The sequence below is a fragment of the Ammodytes marinus genome (genome assembly GCF_949987685.1).
Source record: "Ammodytes marinus genome assembly, chromosome: 13".
Classification (NCBI taxonomy): Eukaryota; Metazoa; Chordata; class Actinopteri; order Uranoscopiformes; family Ammodytidae; genus Ammodytes; species Ammodytes marinus.
The window spans coordinates 22,335,996-22,350,715 of record NC_137217.1 but is presented as its reverse complement, the minus strand read 5'-3'; the positions used below and the strand labels follow the sequence as shown (position 1 = coordinate 22,350,715).

Genomic DNA, 14,720 nt, shown 5'->3' with positions numbered 1-14,720 from the left:
AAATTATTAAAAAGCTAAGTAAAATAAATTATAATAAAATTTAAAAATACTTGCAGTTAAATAAAAGTACCAAAGTAACATCTAAATCAATATCAACATGTACCAAAATAAAAGCACTACTATATATTATATTATATAATATTTGAACTTATATGGATTTATGTTGTATTATTGTTATTACCATTGCATCAACAAATAAGCAGCATTGAATAAGTGAGATGGAGCCTTTATTTCTATCACAGTCTCATCTGTGGCATTGTGGCAAAATATTCTATATTATAACCTGACTGTATGTTCTGCATGTAAAATCTTAATCTGTAAAGTACATCAACATTACTGTATTAAAGTAAAGAGTACAATATATTACTAAGTGTTGAATAAGTTAAACGTATCAGAGAATAAAAATACCCAAACAACGTATTGTAGTAGAGTAGGCTACCTCAAAAATGTACTTGAGTACTTTGCCATATATTTCATAAATATAAATACATGTGAATATTTACTTGTTGTTACTGCTACATGACATGAACATTGACAGAAAAACGACTGTAATGTTTTGATGGGGGAAACATTTCTGTCACAAAAGCATTTACAAAGACAAAAACAGTACAATAAGGCAGCAATATCTTTTATTCAAATGTACATGTAAGCAAACATTTCTCATAACAATTATCATACAATAATTATTTGGAATAATAACATCCATAAGCCTTGTGCACAGTGTTGTTTTTTTCTTTTAAATCACATATGGGATAATATCCCAGCTCTCAATGTAGATATATTAGACAGCCAGCAGCAGCGAAGTGTGAGACCTACAGTGTAAGAAATCTGGAAGCTACTTAAACCTGCAGTGTGTAGAATTTTCGGTTTTATTTCCTAGCAGATTTTGTAGAAAGTAATTATAATATCCATAAGTACATTTAATTTAGTGCATAATAGCTGGAAAACATTTTTAGAATTATTATTTTTTCCCTTAGAAAGGGTCTCATATATGTCCATATTTCTGCATATCTTGGACCAAGGCCTATGGCCGCCATGTTGAAAGCGTCTTAGTTGGAATGTCATCAGGTGCATTGTTGAGAAATTTAGAATTGTTCTTGTCCTTGAAGGCCACTGTAGCTTCTGTTATTATTCAAAAGGGGTGGGGTTACCCAGGGAGCGTTGCATTCTAGAACTTTGTAGAACTTACTTGATGATGTCATATTACACACTGCACCTTTAATGTGACTTTTTATCCCTCAATAACAACTGAAGCATATCAAATGGCATCAGATTTAAATAATTCCCCCTTTTTTAACACACTTGCTAAAAAAAATTACAACCAAAACTGGAGAGAACATTTAGAAAGTTTTGTTGCTAATGGTGTCAAGTTGAGTTTAAGCATTTCCTAAATTTTTCACTCCGACTTCTGCCCAGAAACCACTCTCATAGCACCAAAGACCATATCCAACGTCCCAATTATAAATCCCACTCCATGACTAAACACATTAACCACCCCATTTCCACTTCTCCACACCAGCCAACCACACCCTTCGCCTACAGTTATTGCCTGACCCCCCATCTCTGACATCACTGTCCCTACATAGCCCTCACTCTGCTCCCACAGCCGCCCTCCAAATAACTTGGTCACCCACCAAGTTATATCAAACGCATCGCTGAAAACCCCCACAGTGTCTCCAGCCAAGGTCCCCATGCCAGTGAAGCCAATGTGGAAGCTGCCCAGCAGGGCACCCAGTATGGAGGAGATGCAGTAGTAGGTGCTGAAGACCAAGGTTTCCCCAGCACATAGTAGGATTTCTACAGCTTTGCCCATACAGGACAAGAGGTCAGAGGTCAAGAGGTGGAACAGGGAGAAAGTGTCTCCAGGCAGAGAACACAGAACTCCAACGTCTTCCTGAAGAACGTATGTCACCTGAGTCAAGATAAAGACAAAAGACAAAAAAATATATCTGTGTGAAAAGGGAAATGACAGAATGACCTGAGGGAAAGTATTGACTGAACACCTCCCACCGGCGGCCACACCTCATTCCAGTCTCTGGGAGGAGCAAACTGTATATGAGAAGATTTCTTAAATGACTGGAACTGAATATGTTCAAATGAAATAGTTTCTCCACAAATGCACCACACTAAACAAACATGTGAATGTTTAATTTCAAATGTTTAATCACTATTAAACTAACTTGTTAAACTTTCAAACTTGTGTCGTTTTCACTCATATTGTATTAAATAATCATCCAAATTATTAAGGATTTTCTGAAGGATTTGTGATTTAAATGCTTTGCTTCTAATTGGTCGATATCAATTTTAAACATGAAGTTCATCCTGCTGAATACTATTCAGCATGAGAAAGCAGTTGTGTAGTGTCTTCAGTTGGTCCGAAAGAGCCTCTTAAGTCTGACAAAATAACCCTGATGATGTTGTAACAGAACACCTACTGTATGTTGCAAACTGTGGTACTGCAGGGCTCTATGCAGTTGCATCATGGGAAGTATGGAAGCACATTATCTTAGGAGATTGACCAATAATAAAAGCTAAAAGTCAGGACATCTTAGCCTCAGTGTAATACTAAATAAGTGGAGTACACTTTAAAAATAAGGAAGACTGTGCCGTTCAGTCATTTATATCACCTGTCCGGGAAACTGTGTGATTCTGGAGAACACAGGCCTCAGCGGAGCTTTAACGATGGACACGAAGGCTGAAAGGACGGTGACCAGGATGCTGCTGGAGTTTGTGTCTGTCTCTTGTTCATCTACAGTTTCACTGCCGGCTGGGGAATCAGGAGACCGTTTTTTGGCAGCTCTTCTTTGCGTCACATCACCCTGCTCTTCATGGCTTCTCTCTGAGGTCGTTGCTGCATCCGCTGAAGATTCCTGTGTGAGGTCAGCAACATCAGATTCCTCTGGTTGCTCGTCAACACCAGCCACACGATGTGCAGCGATCCGTGCCTCTTTGCTCTCCTCAGTGTCCTCATTTGAATCTGGGCTTGTGCGAACTGAACCAGCCTCCTCTTCCTCTTCCTCTTCTTCTTTGCCGTCTTCACCAGCAGTGTTTGAATCTTCATCTTCATCTTCTGTGCTTTCACCAGTAAGATCTGCACCCCGCGTTTCTATATTCCCAGCGTGGCCCCCACTGTGAAGGCCCACTGTGATTCCAACAGCCTCCCCATGGGCTCCTCCGCAGCCTCCAGAGAACAGCACTGCTCCTCCTAGCGTTTCCTCCAGCTCCTCCACGCTCACTTGCCTCTCCCCTTCCCCAGTCTCTTTGATTAACCCCAGACTGAAGCTTCTGAAGCCACTGTGTCCCTCAGCGATGGCGCAGCACACCGCAGACCACAGCGGCATCTCCTGACATTCCTCATCTCCATCCTCAGCGGCCCAACCGAGACCTCCAGCCCCGGTTAGGATGTAGAGATCCCCCCCTAAAGTGTTGCACTGGGGAAAGATGCTTGACTGGACCAGTGTTGTGACTGTTGAGTCCCAGTGTTGAAGTGGGGAGTCTGTGGGCGACACATGGTCCCCGCCTCCTCTGAGAAGGGCAGGCACTGCTACTTTAATGTTGTCTTCTTCCTCCTCGGTCTGGTAGGAGGAATCATTTTAAAAACAAGTGTTAATGGATGTATGTTAGTGTTAAATCTATGCAATTGTACACTAGTTATAATCAACCTTATAGATACCTCAATTAGTCAACAGATTTTATTTCATCAATCGTTTTCAAATGTTCAGTTCAAGTTTATGTGGTGGTAATGAATCAATCTATATCACATTTTTAAAAAGGTGGAGAAACGTGTTATTCCTGTTTTACTGGTATTAGTATGTTACCAGTCTTTGATAATTATTTGAGGAATGAAAGGTTAAAGTTTGACAAAGATAATTTCTCATGCATTCAAAATCAAAATATCGTCAAAGCTGAAAAATGGCCCCTGTCACTTATATTTCTATACAAAAATGCCTAAGAGGCAGTTACTGCTGTCTGCTGTAACTTGTCAAGTGGGAACTAGACTTTATATAAAGCTATATAGATTAAGTCGAGTACTAGTCGAAAGATAGTATAGGGTTGTTACAGGATTAATGGGGTAGAAAAAAAGAAAACTAAATTATGTTGCACAAAAACCTGTATTCCACTGGACTCCTTAGGATCTTTGCCTTTTGTAAAATATTGTAAAATAGTAATTATGTTGTTTTGAAATATCATATAAAATCTTAATTTGCTAAGTAACTACATCTGTCAGACACGCATAATGGAGCAAAAAGTCAAATATTTCCCTCTCAAATGTAGAGTAAAAGTATAAAGTGAAATTGGATGAAAATACTCAAGTGCAGGTACCTCAACACTGCACCTAAGTACAGCACTTGAGCAATGCACTTCAACACTGATCAATGATTTTGTAATGTTTTTCATTTTTCACCAAGTTCCATCATTCAAAAACACATTAGACCACAATAAACAACAGCATAATAACAGCTGTCCTTCCTTACCACAGGCTCTCCCTCCTCCCATCCATGGCTGAGATGGTAGGCTGAGTAGACAGCTGTGTCACAGGTCGGCCTGGACAGAGTGGCAAACGCCTGTCCCCCGGGCAGTGTGTGGCAGAGCGGGAGCAGCAGCGGCGTAGGCCCTGCGGAGGCTCCATGAGGAGGCGTCTGTCTGTAGAAACAGTGGCTGCAGACGCTGGAGCCTGGCTCTGAGTTGGCCTCAGCTGGATGAGACAGGCCTGGGCCCAGCACTGCCAGCAGACACACAGCCGCAGCAGCTGCACTGACAGCAGCAGTAAACAGCATGGTGGTGGTGAGCTCAGCAAATACCCCCTCTTACTCTCTCAATATCTCTCTCTCTCTCCCACACTCACACAGAGCGAGAGGGAGAGGCTTATAAATTATCCAGTGGTTTCCGTATATAGATGGAAAGGATGAGGTGGTCCCTGCTTGGCTGCAGATCCCTTGTTGTTTTTCTCACTCGCTCCTTGTTCTCTCCCCCAGTTTGTCTCCAACCATCATGTCTGTCTTCTGTTAATGTCAGCTGTACTCTGAAGAGAGGGAATTTGTGTTGCAGCAGGCACAATCTTGCTTACTCCTTCATTTCCCTTACCCTGACAACCTCGCCCCCTCTTGTCAGTTCCACCCTCTTTGACTCTCCCTGTGGCAGCACCTCCACTTCACCCCCTCCCTCGTATACTCTCTGTGGTTACACCTTTAACTCGCATTGCCTGTTAGGTACACAAGCAAAGCCAACACCCACTCAACGCTGCCAATTACCTGTATGTCTGCATTCCCATTTCCCACACAATGGTTGTTCTACAAGGTTAGTCCATTCATTGACACACTCTAGTTGTCCATTCTTCTTGGTGGAGCAAATTCCCAAACGTGCTGACTCTGTATCAAATCAAACAGTTGCTTTGAAATGCTTCCAGGACCTCTCATCTGAAACTCCAGGTAAAGTGTGAGTGACTGAGCTCCAAATTTAACAATGCCAGTTCATGACAGCCTCATTAAAGCTTAATCCTGACAGCGTCAAAGTCGCGGGTCATTGATTCACACTCACTGTGCAGCAGTTCTTGAAATCTAACCTCCCAGACAGAACACATTCCCTTTCATGGCTTGCATATTGCAGCTTGCTTTCCCTAATGGTATAAAGCTGCCTGTTGAGACATGATGCTGGCACTGTGTGTTCTTCGCAAAAAAACATTATGCAGCAAAAACTGCAATCGACAAGTCATCTAATAACCGAGTTCTATGTTTGTTTAAGAGTTAACAGAGAAATGTCTAGCTCGTCTTTTTGTCATCAAGAAGAGGTGGAATCCAGCCAGGCTGCCTTCACCTAGGCTGCCTGGGGATATGGCCAAAATGAGTCAACTGTATCCCTTGTCAAGAGTGGTATCAAGATTGTTTTGCAGTAAGTTTTAAGCAAGCAAAGTAAAACATGTAATAAACAACATGAACTAGATCCATGTGAGCTATAATTGTCAGTACACACTTTATGTATACAATGAGTATTCACACAGACTACAGTAGGCCTCAGTGAACGACTGTATCTGGAATGACAGTTTCAGGGTGTGATGATTTGGGTGGGGCATCAAGTCATACTATAAGATATGTTCAACACTTTCACTGTTTTTTTAACATGTTAAAATGGCAAACAGGAATGTTTTTTAGACAAACAGCAAGCAGCCCTGAACAAATGTTTGAGATAAAATGGCCCCTGTAGCATGAGGTCAGCATAATATGTGAATGAAGCCTCACACACAATTGAACTATTAAGAAAAAACCTTTACATTTTATTCTCTGACACACACAATGTGATATGTGCAAACATATGACATCTCCATTAGCATGAAGTAGCCTTGATTTTTTACAAATTCTTAAAAGAAAAAAAAACATGGACATATGACATGTGTCCAAACCTGTAACAAGCAAAGAAGACGCTGGACTACAATATTTACACAATACCATGTTAAAAAAATGGTGGTTAGACAAACAAATCGATGACAAACAAAAACTGTGTGCAGGACACACCTAGTTTTAGTCACAGTTTGTAGATTGCTGGACTGTTGAAGATATTCATTTTGTCAACATGGAACTATTAAAAAGTATTCAAACATTCCAGTGGCTGTGGATTATTCCTAAAAGCTTACAAACTGCAGTTTTTTTTCACAGATTTGATTCTTAACATAATATTGGAAAAAACACATTTTGACAGTGATACTGCAATTATGCAAACATCCACAGGGGGGAGCTTGGCACCTCTTTTGAAAACTTGGAATTGGACCACCCAATAGAGAAAATGTCCTTCAGTCACATACTGTCTGTCATGCTGTCATGCTGTCACACACACACACACACACACACACATACACATGTATAAACCCTTCATCGCCTGTATCTGAACACACACACACACACACACACACACACACACACACACACACACACACACACACACACACACACACACACACACACACACACACACACACACACACACACACACACACACACACACACACACACACACACACACACACACACACACACACACACACACACACACACACACACACACACAGGTTCACTCATTAGGGATGTCAATGACTAGTTCGTCGTCTCCCTCCCCTCTGTCCTCGTCTCCCCTGTCACTGTCCAGATCACTGTCTCCCTCCTCTTCAGCTGCGTCTCCGCTCAGCATTTGTCTTGGGACCCAACTGAAGGGGCCGCTGGCTGCCTGAGGAGCCGCCGTGGCTGATGGGTAATTCGTTGCCATTGGGCCAACCACCTGACCGGAATTCAGAATAAAAAGCCAGAACAGTTAGGAATGACAAATAGCTGGAAATATGATAAAGGAATGAGGGGGATGGATCATGGGACAATGGATGCATCACAGATGTACACAGCAAATCTGAACAGAGCATGCAGCATGTATGTGAATGTACAGACAAGCTGACTATTTCAACATAGTACAAAACGTAAAATGGTTTTGGGGTGACGGGGACCGGGGACCGGGGAAGGGGACTACATTTTGTACAAGATCTATGCTCTAAAATGTCTAACAAAATATATTCAGATCAGAAAGACACTGATTATAAACTGTTTATATACCAAAACTGTGGATCAAAATTAAATGAACCAATACAGTTCTTTTGACTCTCTAAAGAGAATATACAAGCAGAGAGATTTTTGTACTTGCATATACTGTGACCGAAGTGTAATGGCCTACTGTGCCGTGTGATTTAAATGGCCCTTTCATATGAAGTAAACAGTCTGACTGCATTATTGTTATTATCTGCGAGCATTTTATTTTCCTCTCGTCCTCTCTCACCTTCCCAGTAGTCTCTTTCTTGGTTTTAGGCGTCTTTGTTTTTCTTTCTTTCTTCATTCGTTCAGCTGGCGGGGCCAAATACTCTGGTGGGAAGGGCATCTGCCCAACACACACGCAGGCCACGAAAAATTCCCAAATGAACACACAAACACACGTGCACACAGGCAAAGGCAATTTACAAGACAGACAAAAACACACACAAAAACATACACAGAAGAATGAATAATGCAAGGAGAGTGAAGCCATTATAAGCAATCAAACAAAAACAAATGAATAGATAAAAATAGACTCATGAATACAAGGACAAAATAGTTAAATGATATAAAGGAATGGCAACAAAAAAAACAAGGATTATGTTTGCTGATGAGGAGATGAAAGTGGCAGCAAAGTTACTGTTGCTGGCCGCACACTTTCTTTAAGAAAGGGAGATGGAAACTCACAGTGTTGAGGTAGGGTCCTGAGCCCGATGACTGCATGGGATTGACACCAGAACGAGAGAGCAGTGAGAGATGAGGGGAGGACGACGAAGGGAGAGAAGCCCCAGGACTGCTCCTTCGTCTATAAAAAGGGGCACATGAGAAATGACCAGAAACTCAGTATAACAGAAATACATTCTTTCAAACACAATTTTCATTGTAGATACAGTCATGGTCAGAAAGAAAAACAAGAATATAACGAAGATAAAAAATTCACCAAGCATACCATTTATACCTAGAAACCATATTTTTAAGGTTTAAATGTTATGCTCTGCTGTGCTTTGAACAAGAATTGTGTTTAATGAATGAAGTTTTTTGGTCTTTTAACAAGGTCACAATGCCCAAAAAGATTTTTAACACATATGTTGCATTTTCATAGTCATTATACAAGCAGCCTGTGATGGTTCTTAAATATAATAACTCAAGAGTTACACTGAGCCAGGGTTGGTCTAATTTCAGGCCTTTAAGTCAAAACGTACTTCTTTGCCCCATCTCGTTCACGTTCCCTCTCCCTCGGCCCTTCGCCTTCGCTGTTTTCTGAAGAAACTGTTGCATCTGAATCTGGAAATAAAAATACAAACCCTGAAGTAATAGCATGGTTGATTTGATACAACTCCAATGATGACAGAAGTGGAAATAGACGCGGGTTATAATAAGTGTGTATAATAATAATAACCACCTGAGGAGTCTTCATCCACCCTCTCATACGGTAGCAGTCTGTCCAGAAGAAAGCTAAATTAAAATGAGAAAAAAAAGAGTATGACTTTTTGTTATTTCCTCCAGGCAAATTATTATCATTTTTTTTACACATGCACATTACTAGTACTACTAAGACTACTACTACATGTCCACGTGATGCTGTCTCTCTCACCTCTTGTCCCTGGAGACTTTGAGTAGTTTTCTCTGTGCTCTCCTCAGCTCTTCCTGGAAGCATTCCTGTTCCTGAGGGGGGGGGGGAAACCAAACACTAGACATAAGTGCAGCCAGGACTGCAGATAAAGAGATTTATAAACGAAAACATGATAGCTAAAGACCGACCACCTTCAAACTCAAAGAGACTTTACTTACGTAAACAAGAAATTTTAGTTTTCTCTTGAGGTTTTTGTATTTCCGCTTGTAATCGACCTCGATGTCCGTTTGCCCATTCATTTCTGCAAGACAGCACGATCTCGATGTTATATATTGGCGCTTTTTCACTGCGTGGTATCAGTACAGGCTGTACTTAATTTGTGCTCGTTTTGCCTGTGCATCGACATTACTATATGCTAGGCTAGGCAGACACGTTAGCTGAGCCACACAATAACAGATCTCTGCTGGCCTCTGCAGGCGTCTAAAACTTACACCGATAATTATTTCAAATACGCAAACATGATTTCCATTAATTGCACGTGCATTTTTCTCTCTACATGAACATTTGATACCTCTTGTGTGAGTCTGTCGGTGTGACATGCTCTTGTTTACTTTCGTGATGCTGTATGCGTCGGGATGGGACAATCGGGACCTCCTCCTTCTTCTTCTGTTGGCTGTTGGTGCGTTTTTGCACATTATCGCCACCTTCTGCTTCGGATGCTGACAAGAGATTAAATGTACAGTTATCCTCTTTTATACAGTGAGTCTATGTGTTTGACTGATAAAGTCGAATTAAATTTTACTAGTAGCTGGTCAACTTGACAGGTTCATATGGTAGTGAATCATTGCATAGTATTTGCATAGGCTATGTTAACTTACTTTTTACAATCCATCCCAATTTTTCGAGGGCTTTTTTGGACATTTCCAGGGCAAATTGATCAAATATCTTGCTTTCTCTATCTGGGTAGGGTACTATGGTTTTCCAGATTCAATTCAACACTTTTTAAGATATTTTTGATATTAATAAGCGTTAAGTTTTAACAGAAATGTTCTAGCATGGTGGGCGGTTTTTCCAAATTGATCCACTTCTGAAATCAGACCCATCTCAGTTGTAGCCTAAGTAAGAAAAGCACTTTAGATGCCTAGCTGTCCAGTTTAGACTCTGGCTTGGCAAATGCATAATAGGCTCTAAAGGGCATAAAAAGCCCCTTTCAAATACATTTCAAGGGCGATTTCAGATTGTTCAGGGGCATTTTGCCCTGAGCCCCTGCTAATTCCCTGGTGGCTACATACTGGGAGCAGTGCTTATGAACTCTAAAAGCTATAGAATCTCTGTTTAGCAGATCGACTTCTCCTCTCTCTGACTTCTTGTCTGTCTGTGTTGCTGAGTGTGTCCAGGGCAAAATAGCTACTGTTGGGCTCAGCTGGATATTAATAACCCACCCAAAGCTTGCTATTTGTCCTCTGCCTTGTTCCCAGCCCTCCTGCTACGGTACGCTACCACTTCAGTGGCCTGTAGTTCCTCCTGTCCGTTGAGGTTAGCCCACTAGTTGGTCATTAACTGCCTCTTTCTAATATCTATAGTGGCATCTCTGCCACCAGCACCTTCAGGGCTGGGATGAGGATGGACTTTACAGTCTGACAACACTGTCTTCGAGCTAGTGCAGTCATTTTTAAACATAAATATTTAAGAATTTAGTAAAAGAAATTTGAATGCCTTTTCATGGTCAAGTCAACGTTTTCCTTTTTGGTAAAATGTTATAGTCTTTATCACTGAAATCATAGGCTATATTGTTTCTTTTTTCTCTATATATTCAAAATATTTTGTGTATGTGCCTTGAGTCAGTATTAAAACCATAATATAAATAATATCTTATATCATAATAGTATTTCTCATGTCAATATAATTTTTTTTTTAATTTATATATTAATAGGATCGTAAATAAGGCTTTTAAATCATATACTTTTGACATCAAGATGAAACAAACACCAAAAGGCAATTCTTTAAATTAAAAATATAATGGCACTGATTTACAGTCTTGCTGTGCATGCTTCCATGATTGTGCTTAGTGGGCCTTTGTGTTTTATTGAACTACCTTGACAGGCTCCCCTCCACCTGCCGCATACTGTGTAGTGCACTGCACTGAGTTTGCAGCTCGCCCTCCATTCAGCACAGTGGCTTGCCAGGACCAGGCACCATGAATTATAGATGAGGAATATTTGCAGAGATGAGTAATGCTGCCTCAGAGCACGTACCCATGGCCAGACCCCCCTACGTGTGTGTGTGTGTGTTTTTGTGTGTGTGTGTGTGAGGGGGGTGGGGGTGGGGGTGAGAGAGGGAGACATGCGGAAGCAAAGACACAGGTAAAGATATAAAAAGTTGATATAAATTGGCGGGTAAAAAAAGAGGGGGCTAAAAGGTATAAAAAAGAGGGGGCTTGTTGCTTGGCAGAGGGAAGAGAGCAGAAATGCTGACTGTAAGTTTGGAGGCGGTGACCCCCCACATCCACTCTCCTCTGACACTATAAAAATCCAGCATGGTACAGATAACTAAACGGCATTATTTAATGCAACCAACAAAGCTCTAAAATTAAGCATTGTGGCCAACACTGCATCCTCTCACACCATCAGACATTAGAGAGCCAAGAGAAAAAATAAACATGCATTTTGCTTCCTTCCAGGCCAAAAAGCTCAAATGAAACATAATATCTGACTAACTGGCTGCCTCCCTCCTATTCCAGATCCTTCTTTGTTTCCAAAGACACCGACAGACAGAAATAGACTCTTGTGTGTCTGCTGCCATAAATTGCTGCTGCCAGCCAGCAACCTCCCAACTAGCAGCTCCAGTCATTTGCCTCTCCCTTTCCCTCCTCCTTTTCTCTCCTCTACTTTTAATGGATCCATATATTTTGGAGTCAGGCTGTGGATACTGACCTGTGATTGTCACTAACAAGTTTTCACTTGTTAATTTTTCTGCTCAGATGTATGTCCTCGTTGCTCTATTAGTGTGACCATTGTCTGACTGTTGTTTTCATTGTGCTGGCATGTGTGTCTGTTTCGTTCCCTTCCCCCCTCCCTCTGTGTCCCTCTCTGTATTGTTGTGTTTTAATGTCCTCCAAACTATCCCTTCCTCTTACTACCCGCCAACACTTTTAATTGCACTCTCTCAAGAGTCTCTTCGATTGCTGATTTTGTCCAAATTTCGCAGGATTGGAATGTACCAAAACCACATGAAAGATACCAACAACAACTGCAATAAAAAGCTTCTCTGTGAGCGCAAGGTAAGCCTTGTGTTTTATGTTTTTGACCTGCTGCTGTATTTAGAACAGCTGCCATGAGATGCATTTTCTTTCACAATGTGACTGTATTTGAGATTGTCATGTTGTGTTACAGGCAATTTTCAAGATGTTAAATAAGTAAACTGTTTCATGTGAATTGTGTGTGTGTGTGTGTGTGTGTGTGTGTGTGTGTGTGTGTGTTAAAGGAAAAGCTTATCCAGGCTATTAAAAGGATCAAGCACGAGCTTGATGAGTGCAGAGATGCAGAGAGAGAGACGTACGTAGAGGCATATCAAGTAGAGGTACTGCTGCATTATTAATCCTTATCTTTTAAAAGTAAATACATTATTTGCATACAAAATAATTCCAGTTGAACAAAAACAAAAATTGTATCCATATTGTCATATCCAGACACTGAATCTTTAGTCATTCCAAAGCTGATTTGACAATTGCGCGTCTACTCCCTTTCCCTTCTTTTCAGCACAGTTTTGATGCCCTGGAACGAGAAATCAGCGCAGAGTTTCAGAACCTCCATCTTTTCCTGGATGAGGAGGAGTCTAAGGACTTGGAGCGACTGCACAGGGAGAAAAAGAAACAAATTAAGCAGCTGAAAGACAGAGAGAAAAAAATTGCTGAGCAAGGGAGAGACATCGAGAGAGCAATCGGGGTGCTGAACAGCAAACTGGCCGAGGAGGACAGTCCTAAACTGCTCAAAGTGAGGACTGAGGAGGCATTTTCATAAAAATCACAAATATAGGCTAAATGAACAATAGTAGATTACATCTGACTATCACTGAAGTTTGGCTTATTGTTGGCCTGAATGTAATAGCTGTACAAAGGTGGGGCGTGCTGATGATGTAAATAAGGACCGAGGGTTAGCTAATGTATGAGTGGGGTCAGATGAGGAGGTGGAAAATAGTTTGAACTCCCTCCATAAAACGTTCTGGAAACTTCTTTGCACAGCAGCAGAGTCACACAAAGGTTTGTGCAGGATCAGGGATCAAAGAGCCACTCACCTTACTCACGACATATCTATGATTGTTTCTCCTGTTTGGACTCAGCTGCTGTTAAACAATGTGACTGCATGTTTACAGCAGAGGGACCCAACTCCAGAGCTGCATTCCAAACCTTTTAGCTTTCCTGCGCCTCCTCAACCGACCGCACTTATTTGATCAATTATAGACATTGATTGGCTGAGCAGTTGAGTTGCCTTGTTTTGCATGTCAAAATCAATTTCTCATTTAAAAGTGAAAGGACAAAAGGCAGTCAATAGACAACTGATAATGATGTTCCATGATAAAGTGCTGTTTCCCAAACCTCTTCTCTCGTTGCAGGAAATTCAAGATCTCATAAAAAGGCAGGTTTTCACAGAGTGTTTTCACTCCTTCAAGCTAACAGTTTTGTTACTACCTCACACCTCATTTATTTTGAGTGCATGCATGCTTGATATTTCCTCTCATCAATCAATCTCCATAATCTTCACTGTGGTGTGTCCACCAGGTTGACACTCCTCCATTCATCATTCAGTCCTCCCCTTTTCCAATTTTGTCCAAGCAGGTCCCAGGTCAGCTTTGTTCCTCCAGCGGAGGTGGACACTGAGGTGCGATCGGGACAGTTTGTGGGGCCCATACAGTACAGGATATGGAAGCACATGAAAAGCTGCCTTTACCCAAGTATGTTCATATGTGACATTTGACACAACACATGCAAAACAACAATAAAACGCAACTTACTCAACCACTGCTTTCCTATAGATATTACATCAATGACTTTGGACCCTGAGACAGCCCACCCTCTTCTGTCCGTGTCCCCATGTTGCACGTCGGTCTGGTTTGAGGAGGATAAGGACACGAAGGATTGCCCATCCAACCCACGACGGTTCAACTTTTATTACTGCGTGATGGGCCATCAGAGATTAACCACAGGCCGACACTATTGGGAAGTGGAGGTGGCCAATAAGACAGCATGGAGGGTGGGCGTGGCGCGAGAAGATGTCCATAGAGGGGAGATGGATACTTCTGGAACCTCCAGTGGCCTCTGGACCTTGGCCCTGAAGGGCGGATCTGTCATGGCCTGCACCGACCCAAAGCCCACCAAGGTCAGGGTATCTGTCCGTCTTGCTCGCATCGGTGTGTTCTTAGACTGTGAAAAGGAGGAGGTGTCTTTCTATAATGCTGTTACCATGGCGCCAATCTACACCTTCACTATGGAAACAGTCATGGTTCCTCTGCTTCCCTTCTATAATCCTTGTGACTCAGACGATGGGAAGAACACAGCGCCAATGAAGATCTTTAACCCTACACTATGA

General features: G+C 41.7%; 3 protein-coding genes across 3 annotated transcripts; 1 reads left to right on the top strand and 2 right to left on the bottom strand.

Annotated features, from left to right (window-relative positions):
- Positions 1–615: 615 nt before the first annotated feature.
- On the bottom strand, positions 616–5,157 carry LOC307259583 (uncharacterized protein). The gene is made up of 3 exons (XM_080039525.1): positions 4,476–5,157; positions 2,628–3,575; positions 616–1,912 (listed from the first exon to the last, which is right to left on the bottom strand). The coding sequence occupies exons 1-3, from the start codon at positions 4,776–4,778 to the stop codon at positions 1,397–1,399; spliced, it is 1,767 nt and encodes a 588-aa protein (XP_079895651.1). The 5' UTR covers positions 4,779–5,157; the 3' UTR covers positions 616–1,396.
- A 1,097-nt stretch (positions 5,158–6,254) lies between these two features.
- Positions 6,255–9,797, bottom strand: ino80e (INO80 complex subunit E). Its single transcript, XM_080040030.1, has 8 exons — positions 9,707–9,797; positions 9,354–9,436; positions 9,157–9,227; positions 8,965–9,017; positions 8,765–8,846; positions 8,250–8,367; positions 7,810–7,908; positions 6,255–7,266 (listed from the first exon to the last, which is right to left on the bottom strand). The coding sequence occupies exons 1-8, from the start codon at positions 9,732–9,734 to the stop codon at positions 7,063–7,065; spliced, it is 738 nt and encodes a 245-aa protein (XP_079896156.1). The 5' UTR covers positions 9,735–9,797; the 3' UTR covers positions 6,255–7,062.
- Positions 9,798–12,017: 2,220 nt separating this feature from the next.
- LOC307259666 (zinc-binding protein A33) lies at positions 12,018–14,720 on the top strand (the record flags this gene model as incomplete). The annotated part of the gene is made up of 7 exons (XM_080039610.1): positions 12,018–12,117; positions 12,343–12,415; positions 12,619–12,714; positions 12,894–13,127; positions 13,747–13,769; positions 13,913–14,085; positions 14,167–14,720. Coding segments are annotated over exons 1-7 (1,155 nt in total). The 5' UTR covers positions 12,018–12,115.

Coding starts and splice junctions, on each gene's coding strand:
- LOC307259583 (XM_080039525.1), bottom strand. CDS start 4,778: ATGCTGTTTACTGCTGCTGTCAGTGCAGCTGCTGCGGCTGTGTGTCTG. Junction 3,576..4,475: donor GGGAGGAGGGAGAGCCTGTG/GTAAGGAAGGAC, acceptor TCCTCCTACCAG/ACCGAGGAGGAAGAAGACAA. Junction 1,913..2,627: donor TCACACAGTTTCCCGGACAG/GTGATATAAATG, acceptor ATCTTGACTCAG/GTGACATACGTTCTTCAGGA.
- ino80e (XM_080040030.1), bottom strand. CDS start 9,734: ATGTCACACCGACAGACTCACACAAGAG. Junction 9,018..9,156: donor AAAGTCTCCAGGGACAAGAG/GTGAGAGAGACA, acceptor ATTTTAATTTAG/CTTTCTTCTGGACAGACTGC. Junction 7,267..7,809: donor AGAAAGAGACTACTGGGAAG/GTGAGAGAGGAC, acceptor AATTCCGGTCAG/GTGGTTGGCCCAATGGCAAC.